Below are 21,602 nucleotides of genomic sequence, written 5' to 3'. Positions count from 1 at the left end.
TTTAATCCCCAGTAACAAAAAGGGTATGTCTGTGTTTTCCCAGGCAGTACCTGGCAGATTCTGGTGTTTCTACTTCCTTGGGCCATCTCCTGAGAGGCTTAACAGCCACTGTGGCCCAGCAGTACTGGGAATAACTGCTGGGCAGGAAGATAGTTGTTGTATACTTGGAAGACATCAACATTTCTGGAAACTTCTACAGAAACAAGTTAAAATATCTGACCTTCCAAAGCAGATGAACAGCAATTTTTCCAGTGACCCTTACGACTTTCAGGCCTTCAGCCATGTCTTTTAGTTCACTGTACCAGTCATGCTCCCAAGAATGAAGCCAGGCTTCCTGGGACTGTCTCGGGGTGTTTGATAGAATTCTTTTATCCCATGACAAGAAAAAGCTGACCATGGTACCTGCCAGGATTTGTAACAGGACTCATATCTTAGTAGATACACCCCCTAACCCCAGTCACTCTTTTTTTTTTTTTTTTTTTTTTTTTTTTGGAGCTGGGGACCGAACCCAGGGCCTTGTGCTTGCTAGGCAAGCGCTCTACCACTGAGCTAAATCCCCAATCCCTCCCTAACCCCAGTCTTAACACAACCAACTCTATAATGAAGTAGCACTCAGATTGTAAAACTCAGCATGTAGACAGCGCCACCTACAAAAGAAGAAGAAGAAGAAGAAGAAGAAGAAGAAGAAGAAGAAGAAGAAGAAGAAGAAGAAGAAGAAGAAGAAGAAGAAGAAGAAGAAGAAGAAGAGGAGGAGGAGGAGGAGGAGGAGGAGGAGGAGGAGGAGGAGGAAGAGGAGGAGGAGGAGGAGGAAGCGGAAGCGGAAGCGGAAGCGGAAGCAGAAGCAGAAGCAGAAGCAGAAGCAGAAGCAGAAGCAGAAGCAGAAGAAGAAGAAGAAGAAGAAGAAGAAGAAGAAGAAGAAGAAGAAGAAGAAGAAGAAGAAGAAGAAGAAGAAGAAGAAGAAGCAGCAGCAGCAGCAGCCAAGTCCTAATCCATCAAAGTCCATAGTTCCGGGCAAGTCTCTTGCCTTTGGACTTCGGTAATTTGGCTTCTGGCTAACTGTTTGTGTTAACTGAAATATATCAACCCAGGACATTGGTTTTGGGTTTTAAGAACTCACTCCGAGGGATTGGGGATTTAGCTCAGTGGTAGAGCGCTTGCCTAGGGAAGCGCAAGGCCCTGGGTTCAGTTCCCAGCTCTGCAAAAAAAAAAAAAAAAAAAAAAAAAAAAAAAAAAAAAAAAAAAAAGAACCAAAAAAAGAAAGAACTCACTCGGAGTAAGGGTGGTGCTGCACTGGAATCTCAAACCTTTTTTTTAAAGATTTATTTATTTATTTATTTATTTATTATACATACATATATATGTGTATATGTGTATATATATATATATATATATATGCTGTCTCTGTCTTCAGACACACCAGAAGAGGGCATCAGATCTCATTACAGATGGTTGTGAGTCACCATGTGGTTGCTGGGATTTGAACTCAGGACCTCTTGAAGAGCAGTCTGTGCTCTTAACCACTGAGCCATCTCTCCAGCCCTGGAATCTCAAATCTTAATCTCATGTCCAATCAGTCTTCTCAGATGGATACCCCACAATCCCCCAAGGTTGTGTGTTAAAGCCTACTAGAAAGTTCGCTTACCTGAAGTGACTGGCTCCTGAGGTCACCTGGAAAAACCCGGTGCTGAGGGCTGTCCTGGAGAAGAGGCCGGCCAAGATCCACTACCAGAAACAGCAGCTGGTAAGGCTATAGAAACAGGCAGGAAAAAAAGTGGAGAAGAAAATCAGAAAGTTCACAGAGGTCTCAAGCCCAACCACTGCTGGTGTGGGCTGGGTAGACTGTTTAAAAGAAGAAAGAAGAAAGACAAGAAGAAAAATTGGGAAGAAAAGACAATGCTGTATCTTTTAACCTATATTTAAACTTTAACTTATTTTAAAGTTTTTATTTTATTTTCATTTTCAATTCAGTGTGATAGTGGGGTCGAAGGGTAGACCTTGAGCACACTAGGCAGGCACTCTACCATTAATCGTGTCCCCGCCCTCATTTTACTTTTTATTTTAAGACAATGTCGCACTGAAGTTGCCCAGGCTGGCCTTTAAGGAACGTACTTTATAGTTCAAGCAAGCTTTGGATTTGTGATCTTCCTGCTTCAGCTTCCTGAGTCGCTGAGATTACAGGTTTGTGCTACCAGGCCCATTTGTTTTGTTTTCTTTTTGTTTTTTGCTGTTGTTGTTTTGTTTTGTTGTTGGAGTGATTTTTTTTTTTTTTTTTTTTTTTTTTTTTTTTTTTTTGGAAACAAGATCTTACTGTGCATTCTTGGCTAACTTAAACTCATGATATGGCCCAGGCTGGCCTCAAACTCCTGCCTGAGTTCCTCACCATCTACTCATAACCACACCCACCCCCCACCCCACCCCCACAAAACTGTCGAGATTATAGGCATGGGCCATCATGCCCAGATAATACCCCTTTTCAACGTTATACAGTCTTTTCCTTTTTCTTATTTTTCTTTATCTTTTTCTTCTTCCTTTCTTTCTTCCTTTCTTTCTTTTAAAAACAAGGTATTGGGCTGGAGAGGTGGCTCAGTGGTTAAGAGCACTGACTGCTCTTCCAGAGGTCCTGAGTTCAATTCCCAGCAACCACATGGTGGCTCACATCCATCTGTAATGGGATCTGATGCCCTCTTCTGGTGTGTCTGAAGACAGCTACAGTGTACCCACATACATGAAAAAAAATAACTCTTAAAAACAAAACAAAAGAAAGCAACCAAACAAATCCAAGGTGCCATATAGCCCAGGCTGCTAAGGATGACTCATGGTTAGTTTTTCCAGCATATTATCTGTCCCCTTATCCTATTATCTGCTACATAAGTGGGGACAATTTGATGGCACGAGACAGAACCTCAACTTATCCAAGAAGAAGAACCAATACGTAAGATTCAGCAATGTATTCATTCGATCAAGTAAGACCAGAATAAAGAACCAAGGGGCAGCTGGAATTAAGAAATACTATGGAACGCCATGAAGGCCTTAACTCTGCTTCCCTCAGCTTATCAGCCTCATAGCCATCAAACAATGGAAATATCCCTTGTTCTCTAACAGCTGACAGTTGCAAAGCTTTGTTGAGACTGGTTACAAACCTAGGTTAGATAAAAAGTTAGTGACTAGTTAAGACGTTCTTAATCATTTTAAGTAGTCTTGACCTGAGGCCAGGCAAATAGGATGAGTCTAAGACAGTACGTCAGTTTTGAAGCCAGTCTGGGCAACTTAGTGAGAATTCATCTCAAAATAAAAACCTTTTAAAGGGGGCCTAGAGGTGTAGCTCAGTGGTTAATCACTTATTTAGCATGTGGGAGCCATGGACTGGGTACAAGCCTCAGCACTCCTCAGCTAAACCAACTTTATTGTTTCTTTGTTTGTTGTGCAAGAAACTGACCCCAGGGACCTGGCTTTAATCCCAGCACTCTGGAGTCAGATAGATCTCTGAGTTCCAGACCAGCCTGGTCTACAAATTGAGTTCTAGGACAGCCAGGGCTACACAGAGAAACCCTGTTTCAAAAACAAAACAAAAAATAGCACCAACAATAGGAGGGGGGAGGGAGGGAGGGAGGGAGAGAGAGAGAGAGGAAATTGAACCTAGATCTTGATGCTGAACATGCTCCACCACGAAGCTGCCCCCTCTTCATTATTAGTTTGCTTGGGTTTTCTTTTTCTTTGTTTTTCTATTTGAGACAGGGTCCTGCTTTATAGTCCAGGCTGACCTCTAACCCCAAAGCCCCCCGTGCTGGAATTGCAGGTATGCTCTACGAGGCCCAGCTATATGTTTTTAGATTTACCCAGCAAATGAAAGACGGGGGCTGGGGATTTAGCTCAGTGGTAGAGCGCTTACCTAGGAAGCGCAAGGCCCTGGGTTCGGTCCCCAGCTCCGAAAAAAAGAACCAAAAAAAAAAAAAAAAGAAAGACGGAATAGGAAGTCTTCCCATCCACTTTTCACTCTTTCTATCGTTATTAAGTATTTCTACTACTAAGATACATTTGTTACAACTAGTGAACCAATATTCACGTATTAAAGCTCAAGGGTGTTTTGTTTTGTTTTGTTTTGTTTTTGTTTGTTTTTTGTGTTTTGGTTTGGTTTCGGTTTTTTGAGACAAGTTCTCAGTGTATAGCCCTAGCTGTCCTGAAACTCACTATATGGGCCAGGCTGGCCTCAAACTCACAGAGATCCACCTGCCTCTGCCTCCTGAGTGCTGGGATTAAGTCATTTGTCACCAGGCCATTTTCTGCTCCAGTAACCTAGGCAGTTATATGGTTACATTTGTTTGTTATGTTCTGATGGTTTGGTTTCGAACCCCTAAGCACAAAATTATTTTCATTGCTACTTCATAACTTTAATTTTACTTTATGAGTCATAACGTAAGTATTTTTGGAGATAGTCCCTCTGGACAGGTTGAGAACCGCTGTTCTAAGCTGTTAGAATTGGTACTATTCACATGATTGGACGAGGATTTTAGACTCATCACATCTCATGAAGACATGCAATTAGCCTTCTGGATTCTTAGAGTCTGCGTCCAGAGACTCAACCAAATTAAAAACATTTGAATAAAACTTTGGCAGTGGTGGTCCAGCACTCGGGAAGCAGAAGCAGGTGGAGCTCTAGGAGTTCGAGGCCAGCCTGGTCTAGAGAGTGAGTTCCAGGATAGCCAAAGCTACACAGAAAAACCATGTCTCCAAAAACTAAAAACAAAAACCAAAATAAAAAAATCAAAATTAAAAAAACAAAGCAAACAATAAATAAATAAATAAATAAACAAACAAATAAATAAACAAACACACACACACACACACACACACACACACACACACACACACACAGAAGACAACCTGTCGTGGAAAATGTTCAGATTAAACTACAAATTTAGGTGAGGAAACAGATGAAAGAAAAGGTGTTATAGAACTTGACTAGTCTGTGTAAGGCCCTGCTTTAGTCACCCACAGTACCAAAGATAAAAGTGAGGTTGAGACAGGAGGATTGCTTTTGAGTTGGAGGCCAGCCTGAACTACATAGGAGTTCCAGGCCGGTGAGAGACCCTGTGCAAAAACAAAACAAGATAAACAAACAAACAGTAAGACAAAACCACAACGTTGATTCCATTTCACATTTAATAAGGACCCAGGATAAGTTGGGAAAGTATTTTTAATTATCTAAATCCCTTTTAACTACATTTCTTTGACCATAACTTCTTATAATAAGTTGAGATCAGTGGATCCACCTATTCCTAATGGGTAGCTGCTGGAAACCATGATTATGAACTATGAAATCACATTCCACTTAACAAAAGTCTTCACATGTCACGGATATGAGCCAAAAAGCAGAGTCCATCTCTGCCAACTAGATTTTTCAAAAAATCGTGAAAAGAAATTGACAAAATACGAGAGGACCAGAGTTTAAAATAGCCTTTTCTGGATGTACTAGCAGTGGAGTCTTAGAACAGAGGCTGCTTTCGGGGTCTCTAACAGGTCAGGTCTAACTTGCTCCAAGGAAAACAAACAAAAATAATGGTGAAAAGGTGAGGGTAGGATTTTTTTGGCAAGACAGAAATTAAGCATTGGGCCATTTGTGATTTGGTCGTACTGTGGTCTGGTTGAACATTATGTTAGTTCTTCTTCCGCCAGGTAGCCAGGGAGAAGTCCTTATCTCCCTATTATTTTAGGGACAATGTAATTTCCTTGAAATGATTGCTTCTGCTTAGAGGGTAATTTAATCATGGAGTAATTTGTGCTCTTCCTGGAATCAAAGGCGATTGCAGGTTGAGGACAATGAGACTTTCAGGGCTTGCATTTTAGAGAACCTGGAACTGACCATGGTAAAAGCTTTCACCTTTGTGCCTTCAGCCTTGAAGTGGTTAGGGATTTACTTCTTTTCAAACAGGCTTCGAATGATTAGCATGGCCTTGTGCTTCATTAAACTATGTCTGAAAGAAAACAGGTACATTTTTTAAAATAATAAGGCAGAGAAGTTCAGGTGAGGAATTGAGTGCCTTTTAGTACAAAGTGTTTTTAAATATCTGTTCTACTAATATGAAAGCTTATGAATAAATGTTTAGAAAACTCATACATGCTGAGTGTCTCTCTCTCTCTCTCTCTCTCTCTCTCTCTCTCTCTCTCTCTCTCTCTCTCTCTCTCTCCCTCTCCTATACAGAATCTGGATGAGCTAAGGTCATATTGACAGTCCAAAACAGCCCTGGATTTTAGAATTAATGACTAGAAAACAAAGGAGGGGATGGGTTTGGTTTTCATAACTGGCATTTCTTGTCAAAATGATTAAAATATGGTACTTTACAAGGCCTGTGGAAACCCAGGCCTGGCCTCTGCAGGTAAAGTAGAGCATTTAGGAGTCTAACAGGAATGGCTTCCATCTCACTCTCAAGGTATAATCTTTAGTCATTTGTATACAAAAGCTGACATGCTCATTTAAAATGCTAGGCCAGGCCCTACAGAGGCACAGGGAGACTTTTACTCGCATGTAATTAATACTATTTCTGTATTAGCTATAACTATTGCCTGCCTTACCAATTATAATGAAGCAGGGAATAATTATAAACATCCTAAGGAAATGGAGAGCTTTGGACCTTGTGATACCCTAAGTAGCGGTCTTAGCATCTCTCGGTACAGTTGTCTCCTATTCCAGCAGCGTTTGGAGTCCAGGCCACTCCCCTTGGACCAGAGCCCATCTCCATTCCAAGACTTGTTGATCAGTTTGCTACCCCTCTGTGTTCCTGGTTTGGAGAAGAGGGTTGTGCCCATGTGAGTACAGGGGAAGAGAGAGCACTTCTGTGAACAACTATGACAGGTAGGTCTTCTCCCAAAAGTTTTCAGAGATGGTCAAATTAAAATGCAGATCTGGGGGCTGGAGAGATGGCTCAGTGGTTAAGAGCACCGACTGCTAATCCAGAGGTCCTGAGTTCAATTCCCAGCAACCACATGGTGGCTCACAACCATCTGTAATGGGATCTGATGCCCTCTTCTGGTGTCTGAAGACAGCTACAGTGTACTTACATATAATAAATCAATTATTTTAAAATGCAGAATTAGATGGGGAAAACAGATGACTAAATCCCCCCAAAGGAGCCATGAGTGTAGTCCCAGCTTACCTATCATCCCATCTCCTCTGTGGCTTCCTCTCGGCCTCAGGAAGACTTTGGCCTGGGTCTGAGTCCAGTGGATCTCCAGTAACACCTAGGCCCAAGACAAGCAAGCGGGAGTCAATGAAGCCCACCTCCAGGTGTTTACAGACTAGAGTAGGAGTGAGAAATGCCCAATGCTGCCTGTGGCCCACAGTCCACTGTGCTAACATCTCTCTGGACTTAGGTCCCCAGAGACAGGAAGTAGGGCCTGCTTGTCCCCACACCACCACTTTCTTTCTCCAAACCACCAGATCTTTCTAGTAGGCAGGCACATATTCGCCACAGAAAGACGTCTAAAGTGGGACAGGAGACCCTTGCCCCCCCCCCCCCACACACACAGAGTAGCAGTAGTAAAAACAAATGGGCCCTTAAAAGAGTATCTCATCTGTACTTTCAGAATTCACGTCAGACCCAACTCGTAGCTCTATGCTTGGCTAGTGTGCATATAGGGGTGTATGTGTATGTGTGTGTGTGTGTGTGTGTGTGTGTGTGTGTGTGTGTGTGTGTGGTGTCTCCAATGGCTGCTTTCCAGAACCTCCAAAGTAGCATAAATTTAGTTTAGAATGGACACAGAAATTTAGGGGAGAGGGAGCAACTAATCAACAAGAAATAGAGATGGGCCCTTGTCCACAGAGCTCTGCAGCAGGAAGTCCATGGGTAAAGGCTTAGGCAAGTAAATCTGGGCAAATGCCCTCATTATTTAAGAAACAAATCCTGACTTCAAAGTAAACTCCCCAGTCTCCTTAGTGTCTCTCACCTGCAGTATTGAGGCTCTGTTTCCCTACTGGGGTCCACACTTGCTAACTGCCTAAGCTCAGATCAGCAGCTGCATATCCTGTTTCTTCACTGCATTTAGGCTCCAACTAATTCACTGCTTTGTTTTGTTCTTAGCTTTTTGTGTGAGCTTGAGTTTGGGGGGGGGGGGTAGTCTCAGTTGGCCCAGAACAAGATGACAAACTATCCTCCTGCCTCCACTTCTCAAGTACTAGCTATTCCTGAAGAGATGTGTCATCCTAGCAACTTTTGCATTCTCATTTCTATAGCTTTCAGCCCCCTCCCATGCCACCCCCCAGTTTTGGGGGCAAAATTGTTCTTATTTTCTATATGGTTTTAATTGTATTTAACCTTTTACATCTAAACTTGTGAAGCGCGATGGTTTCAAGTGTGAAAATAGAGTCTTTAAAACTCTGCATGAAAGAGTCAACAATAGGGTGCTTCCCAGCTTGTATGAGGCCCTGGGGTTCATACCCCAAAACCACCAAAAAGGGGGGTCTTCGATAACACATTACGTCAATGAAGATGCATCCCCGGCCTGTGTTTCCGTCTATTACAATGATGGTAATATAACAATCTCCAGGTTTAGGCAGGAGCTAAGCAGATAAAGTAAATGTTTAAAAGAATACTGAGAACATATGACCAGATGGTTCAGTAGCTAAAGGTGCTTTCCACCAAGATTGATGACCTGAGGTTGATCCCCACGGCCCACATGGTAGGCAGGAATACCAACTCCCACAAGATTCACCTAGCCTCTACAGGAGTGCTATGGTTCTCTCTCTCTCTCTCTCTCTCTCTCTCTCTCTCTCTCTCTCTCTCTCTCTCTCTCTCTCTCTCTCACCAATATTCATCAATGGCTATTGCACACATAAGCCCAAGGCAGCTGTGGTTGCCTGTACAAGATCAAACCAACCAACATTCCGTCAGGGAAGGAGAGACAATTTATTGCAAACCCATCTGCAGAGGAATAGGTGTTGGCAGGTGATTAGTTGATTAACTATGAGGAGAGGGAGAGTCATTTTTCTTTGAGGTTATGGCTGCTCATAGGTTGCCCATGCCCTAGTGAATGCTCCCATACCCATGCATCTTAAGCAAAGCATTTATTGAACACAGGGATTATTAATAAGAAAAAGAAAACATGAATTTGGGAGACTGGTTGAAGGGTCCTGGGGGTTGGACATGTTCAAAATACATGTGATTTCTTTTTATCTCTTATCTTTTTCTTTTTTTAAGATTCATTTTGTGCATGTGAGTACACTGTCGCTGTCTTCAGACATACCAGAAGAGGGCATCAGATCCCATTACAGATGGTTGTGAGCCACCATGTGGTTGCTGGGAATTGAACTCAGGACCTCTGATCCATGTCTCCAGCCCTCATGTGATCTCAAATAATAAAATAGTGCTACACAAATGCAAAATGTTTTAAATGGTGTCTGGAATTCTTGGGATTTTGCAGTTGAGCCACAGGGGCAGGGATTACTAAAGTACCGTGTGAATATGTCTACAAGAATAGAGTAGTTCGGGCTGGAGATGGCTCAGTGGTTAAGAGCACTGATCGATTGCTCTTGCCAAGGTCTTGAGTTCAATTCCCAGCAACCACATGGTGGCTCACAACCATCTGTAATGGGATCCAATACCCTCTTCTAGTGTGTCTAAGGGCAGTGACAGTGTGCTCACATTCATACAATAAATAAAAATAAAATCTTAAAAAAAAAAAAGAATAGAGTAGTTCACCCCTGCTTCTCCAGAGCAGCATGTGCTTGTAGCTTCCTAATCTTTCCAGAGAGACTAAAAATAAGTATTTTATGAGAAATGTCCTCCTTTTTTGTTTGTTTACTTATGACAGAACCTCACATAGCCCAGAGTAACCTATACCTCACTATATAGCCCAGGTTGGCCTTAAATTCCTAGTCCTACTGCTTTTTTTGATTTTCCTTTCAAAGAATGGAGATTGCAGTCCTGCAGCACCTGTCCCTCCTGTCCACTTCCCCCAGAGCCTCAGGAATGTTAAAACCTAGGGTCTAAGCCTAGGGCCTCAGGAATGCTAAAACCTAGGGCCTGCACCTAGGGCCCAGGGAATGCTAAGGCAGCACTTCTATTCTCCACCAAGCTTCCTCCTCAGCTCTCCCCTTTGTAAATGCTGGCATCTAATTCACAAACACTGTAAGCAATGTGAGGGTTAAATAATGTGCTTGTGAGCCTGCTTTTCTTCTGGTATAGGAATACTGATGAGACCAAAACAGGGTGTTCTTCCCCTGAGTAGAAAGAATTACCTAAGTGAAGAAAAAAAAAAAGGAGTCTGTTCTTGAATGTGCCTTAATAAAGGGTGTTTTTCCTGTTCAATTCCAAAACTCCTGAGCACAGGAGAAATAAAATTCGAGAGGGTTTGAAGGGATGCAAATACAGGATGATCCAGGGCTGGACACATAGCTCAGTGATAATGCCTGGAATGATGTCTAGGCCCTGGGTTTGATTCCCAGTACTTGGGTTAGGGATGCGGCAAGCACATGCCTCCTTTCTTCTTTTCCTAGAAACAGTCAAGTCCAGTGAGGCAACTAAAGCAGTTTGTGTTGTCTATTGTAGGAGTTTTGTGGGTTTTTGCAGATTAGACTGAGTTGTCTTCTTTGGGGGAAGGACTATGTCACTGTGCCTGGATTTATCTTATTGAAACAACTCAAAAAGTGACAAAATCAATTCTAGAAGGCAGGGGGGTCACAGAAGTGGACTGGCACTATTGAATTGAAAGAGTCTTTCAGATGAGAATGATCACATGTATGTCCTCGGGAGGTTCACAAAAGAAAAGAATGTGGTTTCCAGTGTAAAAATGAGTTGCATTTCTTGAGCACATTTATAGAACAAAAAAAGCATAAAAGCTCGCTAATCTTTTTGATATAAACCCAGTCATAATCAAGGTTTGACATAAGGCATTGCCTTCATTGTTTTCTGACCAGTGTCCATGGTTCATGTTGTTACAATTAACTGTCCATTCTGGGGGCGGTGAGGGGGGGGTGAATTCTTGTTATTATTGTTGTTGTTTGTTTTTCTAGTGCTGAGGATGGGTTACAGTACCTTGCATAAACTAGGTAAGAACTCTACCACTGAGCTACACTCCCAGTCCCAAATGACATATTTTTATGTCTGTGAAAGTGTTTTTCAGAAAACTCCTGACTATAAATATTATTTTGACCTCTGAAGTATATTTTTTGGAATCACAGGGACAATTTTATTAGAGGGAGGGAAAGAATGGCAACAGCAGAACACCTCAGGGCAGGCAAGCTGTAAAACTTCACCTGGAGAATGGAGAAAAGGACAGTGGAGTCGGGGAGCACTGGAGAGCTGACTAAAGGTGCACAAGCAACCATAAGGCAGGAGGTGAGGACACTGTGAAGAAAAGCATGCTTCAAAAAGAGAAGTGAGGGGTTGGGGATTTGGTTCAGTGGTAGAGCGCTTGCCTAGCAAGCACAAGGCCCTGGGTTCGGTTCCCAGCTCCGGAAAAAAAATATTAAAAAAAAAAAAAAAGATCAAAAAGAGAAGTGAAGGAAAAGTTACAGTTAAAAGTGAGTAGGCAAAGAAGAAGAGGAGGAGGGAAAGAGGAAGAGGAAGTAGAGAAAGAACAAGAAGAAGAGGAAGAAGCAGAGGAAGAAGGAAGAGGAAGAGGAGGAGGAAGAAGAAGCTGGTGGTGGTGTCTGGAGAGATGGCTCAGCAATTAAGAGCACTGACTGCTCTTCCAGATCCTGAGTTCAATTCCCAGCAACCACATGGTGGCTCACAACCATCTGAGCCATCTGTAATGGAATACAATGCCCCCTTCTGGTATGTCTGACAGCTACAGTCTGAAAATGAGCTACAGTGTACTAATATACATAAAATAATCAAATCTTTTAAAAAGTGAGTAAACATGTCTCTACATGGCTGAAGTCTATAAGATTCTGCCTTCTGAAGAATTTTTCGACATTTTAGAAGCTTCAAACTATACTTAATCTTAATGATTATATTTTCTTTTATATGTAAAGATATGTAAATCCAAACTGTATTATCAATATCTGTAAGTCCATTATATGCTGTTAAAGGTTTTTGTTAAGGAGCGAAAGAGATGACTCAACGGGCTGGAGAGATGGCTCAGAGCTTAAGAGCACTGACTGCTCTTCCAGAGGTCCTGAGTTCAATTCCCAGCAGCCACATGGTGTCTCACAAACATCTGTAATGAGATCTGATGCCCTCTTCTGGTGTCTGAAGACAGCTACAGTGTACTTACATATAATAAATAAATCTTTAAAAAGAAAAAAAAGAGATGACTCAACAATAAATACCACTTACTCCTCTTGTGGAAGGCGTTCCTGAAGACCCACGTTGAACACTTCAAAACCACCTACAAATGGCAGCTCCAGGACGCTGAAGGCACCTGCACTCACAAAAGCATAATTCAAATTTTAAGAAATATTAAAAAAAACAGTAGAGCTGGAAAGATGGCTCAATGCTTATGAATACTGGCTGTTCTGAGGACCGATTCTAACCATCACACCCCATACATGGCAACTCACAAACACCTGTAACTCCAGCCCTAGGGGATCTGATGTCCCCTTCTGGCTTCCATGGACACTTCATGCATGTGGAGCACAGACATACATCCAAGTAAAACAACCATAAAATATAAAATAAATTATTTAAGTTCTATAAAATAAATCACAGATTTTTGATGCTTCTAACTTTCTCAAAATGATTCATACACATTATATATTTTGTGGTTTATAATTGTATGTACACTGTATAAAATGTAAGAGGTTTATAATTTCTAGTTCCAGCACATAGGAGGTCTAAGCAGGAGGATCACTGAGCTCAAGGTCAATCTGGTCTACATAGCAAGTTCCAGAACAGCCAGGGTTACATCGAAAGGCCCCGTCTCAAAAAAAAAAAAAAAAAAAAAAAAAAAAGGAAAAATTTTTGGTTCTTATTATTAGTATAATTTTCATTTCTATTACTAATGGCTTGTGTGTGGTGCATGCACATGACACATGCCTGTGAGAAGATAATTTTGTGGTTTCAGGAACTAAACAAGTGGTCAAGTTGGCATCATCATGTAGCAAGCACCTTTACCTGCTGAGCGGGGCCGGTTTCATTTCACTGGCCTAAGATGTCTTTCAATATTATTTAAAGTTAACAAGATCAGAGCTCGGGTGGTGGTTCACACCTGTAATCTCAGCACTAAGGCAGAAGGAGAGATGTATGTGGAAGACTCGAGAATAAGATAGTTTTTGTCTGCTTGATTTCCACATTCCACATATGTTTTTTTTTCTTTTCTTTTTTTTTGGAGCTGGGGACCAAACCCAGGGCCTTGCGCTTGCTAGGCAAGCGCTCTACCACTGAGCTAAATCCCCAGCCCCCTCCACATATGTTTTTGGAGGTCAAATCTAAGATAGCATGAGCTCTTGATTAAAAACCAGAAACCAAAACATCAAAACATCCCTTAAAATAAAACCAACCAAGCAAAAAGCTGACAAAAATCAAATAATCTAAGTTATCAATATAATAAAATTAAATTAAATATAAAAACTTATCAAAGTCGTCAATATTTTCAGAAACACTTTTATTTGCTCTAAAAGTCTCTGAAGAAATGTTATTCCCTCAAAATGCTCTTGCCCCCACCATCAAGGAAGTAGTTTCTCTTCTTATCCTTTTAGTCGGTATTCTTTGCTTCAAGGCAGTTTATTTCTATCTGACACACACATATATATTATTTGTTAGTAAATTCAAAGGTGATGTTCCAAACTTGTTCTGATTTTTCACTATCCATTCTAATTTAGTGTGTCAAAACGAAGCATACTCAAAGGACCCACCAGTTGTGTGCCATCCAAAATGGCTGTGCCCTATCTGAATTTCCTCTTGGCAACCAAACAGCACATCGATTATAATATTTTTGACGGGTTTCTTCCCCAACAAGTCTTTTCCTGTTTTAAGATGGTAATTATGGTGGTATAGGTATAGCTTCATCTATCACCCTTTCGGTTAGTAAAGAAATGTTATAAAACAGCATAACTAAGTAGTAAAGGAGGGTTTAGGGGAAGGTGTTAAGCGGTAGCCTCTATGGGGCATTCCCGGGCTAGATGTCCTGACTCGCCACAGCGGTAGCAGCTGACTTCGCTTGCCTTGCTGCAGTTCACCGCCATGTGTCCATTCTCACCACATCTGTAGCACTTGATTTGGGTACAGTCTTTCTGGATGTGCCCAAATTCACCACAAGTGTAGCATTTCTGTTCTTCTTGCCGGTCACAGTCCCGAGCCAGATGACCAGGTCGGCTGCAGATGTAACAACACTGCTCCCTCTCTCGTTTAGCCTGGGTACAGTCCTTAGCGATGTGGCCTCTTCTCCCGCAGTTGTAGCAGGTGTCCTGGAGAAGATCGCAGTCCTTGGCATAGTGACCAGTTTCACCACAGCGATAACAGACATCAGACTGGCTGGCAGAGCTGCATTGTGGACCTCTGGTACGACCTCTTGTTGTTCGCCCGCGAGTTCCTCCCTTAGGACACTCGCGGGCCCAGTGGCCAGAGCGTCCACACTTGAAGCAACTTTTACCGCTCATGGGTACGGTGAGATCTTCCGGTGAGCAGGCCCACACACCGCTGCCACGGAGCCCCGAGGCTACCCCCCTACGATGGCTTAGATGGAAATGGCAGGTTTTCCTTGCAGGCCTCTGTGACGTTTACCTGAGCTTTTGCACACGGCCCCAACGGCTACGTCACAAGACTTTGGTTTTTTTTTTTTTTTTTAACTTTTATTTTCTTATTTAGTTCAGTTTAAGTTGGTTTAGTTTTAGTTTTCTTGGACAGTGGACCTCATCTCACCACCTACTCCAGCTTCGTCTTGAACTCAAGATCCTTTTGCCTGGTCTTATGAGTGCTGGGGTTACACATATGTACCACAGCACAGGACTACCTTTTTTGGGTTGATTTTTAACACTTGAGTTATTAAATTTAAGTTTGAATCGCTTTCTGTTGAGGAAGTCTGACCTGTAGAATGTTTCAGTTAGTCTCTTTACATGTGGTGGTACAGGCCTAAACTCCCAGACTCAGGAGGCCTACACTTCAACGTTGGGTACATAACAAGAAAACTTGATTACTTCCTAGATCACAAAGAAAGCCCTTTGCATACTTTTTATGTTATCTTAATTAACTAATTCAAGGCGGGGTCTCTCTGAGTAGCCTGTATTACCTGGGACTTGCTGTGTACCATAGGCTGGCCTCAAACTTGCAGGACTCTTCCTGCCTTAGACTCTTGAGTGCTGGGTTTAGTGGTGTATGCCGTATCCAACTTGGATAATTCATGTTTGTTCTTAATATGTTCATAAAAATAAGAAATCCACAAGCGCTGGGATGTAGCTCAGAGGTGCAGTACTTGTGTAGCATGTACACATCTAATAATCCAGAGCTGAAAACAACACATTAATATATTTTTCTAAAAATCTACAATGAGATTTGCTCACAGTTTTTATTTAATTTTTTAAATTTTTATTTATACGAGAACACTGTAGCTGTCTTCAGACACCAAAAGAAGGCATCAGATCCCATGACAGATGGTTGTGAGCCACCATGTGGTCACTAGGATTTAAACTCAGGACCTCTGAGAACAGTGCGTGCTCTTAACCACTGAGCCATCTTTCCAGCCCCAATTTGCTCACAGTTTAACACACTTTAATTATTATTTTATTGTTGCAAGCTTAACTTTCCATTTTTGTGGGAATGAGGGCTTTTCAAATAGCCTTCAAGTATCTGAGACTGAACCTCTGATCCTTGGGTTTCTCTTCTCATAGATGTTTTCCAGACTGTTTATACCTTATATATGGACATGTTCACTTAAACAAATACAGAAATATTAGGCCTAAGAAATTAGCTATCTTTTAATTTTTCTATTTTGTTGTTTATTTGGCTGTTCTTTTGAGTCAGGGTTTCATGTAGCCAAAGGTGGCCTTTAACTTTATCCTCGCATGGCTGCCTCCTAGTGCTGGGTTATAGATGTGATACCACACTCACCTTTACATGAATGTGTGTGTGTGTGTGTGTGTGTGAGAGAGAGAGAGAGAGAGAGAGAGAGAGAGAGAGAGAGAGAGAGAGACTGGAGGTCTAACAAGGTCTTACACATGTTAGGAAATCACTCTACCACTGGGCTATATCCCCAGCCTGACAGTCTCTCTCCTTTCTTTATTTTAATGTGTTTTACTAGAGTATGTAGCTAGACTAGGTTTAAATGATCTTTCTTCCCCGGCCTCTCCAAGGACTAGAATACATGGCACTTTACCCTCTTGACCTTTACTGAATATATGTATACATGTGTGTATACATGCATGTATGTGTAAGAAATAATATCTGGGAGGGGATAAAGCAACCTCCCTCCTATCTCCTGTATGTGCCATTGACTTGGTCACCCCTACTTTTTTTTGAGTGTATACATTATTATTATTATTCATATATGGATACATTTTTTAAAGGTTAGCATATAAAAAATAAATTTGCATATCCAGTATAAAATCATGAAACGGCAACAGCTGAGGAGAAAATATTTTCAACATGTCAAGAACAACAGAATAAAAGCTCTAACAGCTCATGAACAGGTGCCTGAGAAATAAGGGTATGTGTATGAAACAATATAGAGAAGAAAATGGAAACTAGACATAAGATGTGGTGAAGGAAGGTGACCACAGGTAAACAGATGTGGTCATCTCTACTCTTATGAGGATTGTCAGAATGGACCAACCGCATGTGTCACAGGGGTATGTTTAACTTGTAGGGAATAAGTAGAATCTCAGAACTTGCTGAGAACAGACTATATTTTTTGCCATATCACTCCCAAAGATGCTGTACCTCAGAGAGGAAGGAAGCGTCTGAGAAGGAACGATGCAGCTGTGGGTTCAGGCTGTCATGGTGACACCTTCGGTGTTGTACGTATTGTTTGTATTGTTTATTGTAATAAACCCTTTCAAGATTGCAAAGAAAATAAGAAATAATATCTGATGGTTCATTTTCAAAAGAACTCAAGACAGTGAGCTTTGGTAGAACTACAAAGGAACTGGAAACACTGGGCCCCTCGGGATTGAAGCCTGGTTAAATTAGCTGTCCTCCCTCAATCTCTGCTAGTCTAAGCACCAGCTTCCCAACTAAAACTTTAGAGTGCAAATCACCAACAGCTAGGCTTGCCTGGGAAACTTGAAAATAGCCAGGATATAAAACAGAGATGAACCTATTCATGTTTTTATTGTTGTTGTTGTTGTTGTTGAGAGCAGACAAATGTCAACAGCAGAGAGAAAGATGAGACCTACATGGCATGTAAGATTGTACCCTCCTACTGACTTAGTCGAAGAAGAGAGGAAGGGGCTTTTTGTGTTAGAGTTATAAAAATTGTTCTCTGCGCTCTAGCAGCATGCCAGATGGCCACAAACTTTTTTGATAATTAACAAGCATTTATTCTTTTGACTTGGTTATTGTCTCCTATTCAAAGGAATTGATTATAGCCCTTGGAACCATTAATTTACCAAAAAACAAAAGACAAAGAACAAAAACAAACAAACAAACAAAAATAAAAACCCAAAAATCCTATTTGCTAGAAAGAAAGCCAAGTTAGGGAGGGGTGAAGACCGTGCCTGTGATCCCAGTGCCAGCAGAGCACTGGACCTAAGCAAGTGGATTTCTTGTTCCGCACTACATACCAGTTCAACCAAATCAACGAGCGTTAGGTTCAGCCAGTGGCCCTATTTGAAAAAATTAAAGTGAAAAGTTGTTGAGGGATACATCTAAAGTCAAAGTCTGGCCACTATGCAACACACACACACACACACAAACACACGCGCGCGCGCGCCCACGCACAGATGCACGCACTTGCACACATGAATGCATGAAACTGCACACACCTGCATGCACCCACATACACACAAATAAATTTTCAGGGGCTAGAGATGTAGCTCAGTGGGAGAACACTTGTTTATCATACACAAGGCCCTGCATTTGATCCTCTTCACCAGAAAAAAACAAAAACAAAAACAAAAAGGAAGGATAATTTGTTAAAAGCAAATACTGAAGACCTTAAAAAGTTGGAAACAAAACTATGTTTTCTCATCTAAGATCTGATCTAAGATCTGTTATAATTTTTTAAAAAGATTTATTCATTTATTCTATATAAGTACACTGTAGCTGTCTTCAGACACACCAGAAGAGGGCATCAGATCTCATTACAGATGGTTGTGAGCCACCATGTGGTTGCTGGGAATTGAACTCAGGACCTCTGGAAGAGCAGTCAGTGCTGTTAACCACTGAGCCATCTCTCCAGCCCAGATCTGTTATAATTTTAATGAATGTGCTTTTGTTCGAGCATAGTGGGAACAATTTGTCTGAAGTACAGGTATTAGTATGGTATTAATTGGTCAAAAATGATTGATAATCAGGGGCTGGAGAAGTGGCTCAGTGGCTGTACTCATACAGAATTAAAACAGACTGGACTGGGGCTGGAGGAATGGCTCAGCGGTTAAGAGCACTGGCTGCTCTTCCAGAGGTCCTGAGTTCAAATCCCAACCATGGCTCACAACCATCTGTAATGGGATCTGATACCTTCTTCTGATGTGTCTGAACACAGCTACAATGTACTCCTATACATAAAATAAATAATTTTTTATTTTTTATTTTTGGTTCTTTTTTTCGGAGCTGGGGACCGAACCCAGGGCCTTGCGCTTCCTAGGTAAGCGCTCTACCACTGAGCTAAATCCCCAGCCCCAATAATTTTTTTAAAAAAATGTTGAACTGGAGAAATGGCTCAGAGGTTAAGAGCACTGTCTGCTCTTCCAGAGTTCCTGAGTTCAATTCCCAGCAACCACGTGATGGTTCGCAACTATCTGTAAAGGGATCTGATGCCCTCTTCTGGAGTGTCTCATATAAACAAATAAATAAATCTTAAAAAAAAAAAGTTGATAATCTACAAATGTCAAATGTGTAAACACTAACTTTTTACATTTTTTTCCTTTCTCTTCCTCCTTCCCTTTTCTCTTGCTTGTTTGTTTGTTTGTTTCTTTGTTTTTGAGACAGTCTCGTTGTGTAGTGCTGTCTGTCCTGGAACTCACTCTGTAGACTTGGTTGGCCTCAACTCACAGAGACCACCTACCTGCCTCTGCCTCCTGATGTGGCTGCTTCTTTTCTTCTTCTTCTTCTTCTTCTTCTTCTTCTTCTTCTTCTTCTTCTTCTTCTTCTTCTTCTTCTTCTTCTTCTTCTTCTTCTTCTTCTTCTCCTCCTCCTCCTCCTCCTCCTCCTCCTCCTCCTCCTCCTCCTCCTCCTCCTCCTCCTCTTCCTCCTCCTCCTCCTCCTCCTCCTCCTCCTTCTTCTTCTTCTGAAACAGGGTTTCATTCTATAGCTCCGACTGGCATGAAATTTACTATGTAGCCTAAGTAGACCTCAATCATTGATTCTTTGGCCTCATTTCCCAAGTGCTGTCATTACAGGGTCACAAACACAAACTGGCTTACAGACACTGAGCTTCAGTGCTATCAGTGCTATATCCTCAGCCCCAAAGCTGTCTTTTGTATATTTGTCTTCTCTCTCTCTCCCCCTCCCTCCCTTCCTTTCTTCCTTTCTTTCTTTTCCTGGTCAGGGTGTTATATATATCCCAGGCTGGCCTTGAACATTCCATGTAGCTGAAGATGACCTTGAATTCTGATCATTCGCTCTCTATTTTCTGAACGCTGACATTACAGGTGTGTGCATCAGATCTCATTACAGATGGTTGTGAGCCATCTTGTGGTTGCTGGGAATTGAACTCAGGACCTCTGGGGTTAAATAGTGCTGGGGATCTGAAGCCAGAGCTTTGTTCAGGCTAGGAAAATACTCTCCCAACTGAGCCGCATCCTAAAACCCTAAAACACAATTGTTTATATCCCTTATAATTAAAAATATCAGAGAAATTAAACTCTGGGAAAGAGATATCTTGGCAATTTAGAGATGATTTCTAGCATTTCTATTTGTGTTTCCAGTATGTCAGATGTAAAAATATGTATTTCCCTCGATGGTAATCAAGAAAACGTCTCTTAAATGGATTCTTCAGACAGAACTAAGCTAGTTTTACAGGAATAAGTTTAGTTTGAACTTTGTTTTTTATTTTAAAAAAGATTCATTTATTTTTATTTATATGAGAACACTGTAGCTGTCTTCAGACACACCAGAAGAGGCCATCGAATCACACTACAGATGGTTGTGAGGCCCCAGGCAGTTGCTGGGAATTGAACTCACGACCTCTGGAAGAGCAACCAGTGCTCTTAACCCCTGAGCCATCTCTCCAGCCCTAGTTTAAACTTTGTAAGTACAGTCTGCTTTAATTCTGTATGAGTACAACTTTTGTTCTAAGATGCTAGTTAACACTTTCGCAGTGGACTCCAGGTAAACCTAGCTTAAAGGCTTCTTCTATTGCTCAAACTTGGCTGAAAAGAGCTTTTCTATCACATTCCCCTTTCCCCCAAAGAAAAAGCTCTTTCAGAAACACGGGAGTGATTTGTTAACGTGGGGATGGAGCCGAGGGTTTTTTTAATGCATGTTATCTATCTGTCCACTAGGTGGCGCAATGTATCTGCTAGACCTGTCTTCTGCTTCTATTCTGCTTATGATATATATGTTTTTCTTTTCAGATGCAGGTATGCAACTGCTTTTCCTTCCCTCCTCCTCGCTCCATTTTACTTGTAGTCTTTTGGTGCTATAGATGAAAATCCACATTTTAATGCAGTGATAGATCGATAGGCACCAGTCAAGATCCAGGGATGAATAAGACGGGGGAGTTGTTATTTTTTTAAGATTTATTTATTATTATATATAGGTACACTGTAGCTGTGTTCAGACACACCAGAAGAGGGCATCAGATCTCATTACGGATGGTTGAGAGCCACCATGTAGTTGCTGGGATTTGAACTCAGGACCTCTCGGAAGAGCAGTTTAGTGCTTTTAACCACTGAGTCCTCTCTCCAGCCTGGGGGAACTGAATCTTGAGGAGACCCTTAAAAACCAAGATTCCGGGGGTTGGGGATTTAGCTCAGTGGTAGAGCGCTTGCCTAGCAAGCACAAGGCCCTGGGTTCGGTCCCCAGCTCCGAAAAAAAGAAAAAAAAAAAGAAAAAAAAAAAAAAAAAAAAAAAAAAAAACCAAGATTCCCTACCGAAAACATGCTGAGAGTGAAAAGAGCTTGCCCCAAGACTTCTCATTCGTTCCAGGTATTAGAAAGACTTATTCCTCAGTCTCTGTAACTTGGGCCCACAATTAAGTCTACATACATATATTTTCCTGACCACTGCCCCCAGCCCCAGCGGGGGAGGTTTTTTTTTTCCTTCAGTATCTTTTGTGGCCCAGGTTGGCCTAGAATTTGTCATGTAGGTGAGTGAGGGTGTCTATAAATCCCTGGAATTACAGGCCCTCATCACCATGTCGGTGTTTTTGTTTTGTTTTGTTTTGTTTTGTTTTGTTTTCAACACTTAGAATATTAGGCACAACAGGAAACACAACTCCAGAGAGGCAGAGGAGGCCAAGAATTGTATGGTGGAGCAGAAAGGGACTAATAACAGTAGTGAAATTTGATGGTAAATTAGGAAGGATGGGGATGATAGAATTTGATGACAGAAGGGGCTGAGGAAGGGACG

At 41.7% G+C, this 21,602-nt stretch overlaps 1 protein-coding gene and 1 long non-coding RNA gene across 3 annotated transcripts in view; both read right to left on the bottom strand.

Moving 5' to 3' along the window:
* The window catches only part of Jpx (JPX transcript, XIST activator), a 153,725-nt gene that overhangs the window by 6,940 nt on the left and 125,183 nt on the right, over positions 1-21,602 (bottom strand). For both annotated transcript variants that reach the window (XR_597655.4, XR_010061437.1), the window contains 4 exons: positions 12,276-12,360; positions 7,152-7,236; positions 5,879-5,972; positions 1,643-1,747 (listed from right to left, as the gene is read on the bottom strand). This is a non-coding gene — a long non-coding RNA (JPX transcript, XIST activator). The remainder of the gene's footprint in view (positions 1-1,642; positions 1,748-5,878; positions 5,973-7,151; positions 7,237-12,275; positions 12,361-21,602) is intronic.
* Positions 13,526-14,629, bottom strand: Zcchc13 (zinc finger CCHC-type containing 13). Its single transcript, NM_001401123.1, has one exon. The coding sequence runs from the start codon at positions 14,534-14,536 to the stop codon at positions 14,024-14,026; it is 513 nt and encodes a 170-aa protein (NP_001388052.1). The 5' UTR covers positions 14,537-14,629; the 3' UTR covers positions 13,526-14,023.

The sequence above is a fragment of the Rattus norvegicus genome, chromosome X, assembly GCF_036323735.1.
Source record: "Rattus norvegicus strain BN/NHsdMcwi chromosome X, GRCr8, whole genome shotgun sequence".
NCBI lineage: Eukaryota > Metazoa > Chordata > Mammalia > Rodentia > Muridae > Rattus > Rattus norvegicus.
The sequence above is the reverse complement of the archived record's forward strand: the minus strand, read 5'-3'. Positions and strand labels throughout refer to the sequence as shown.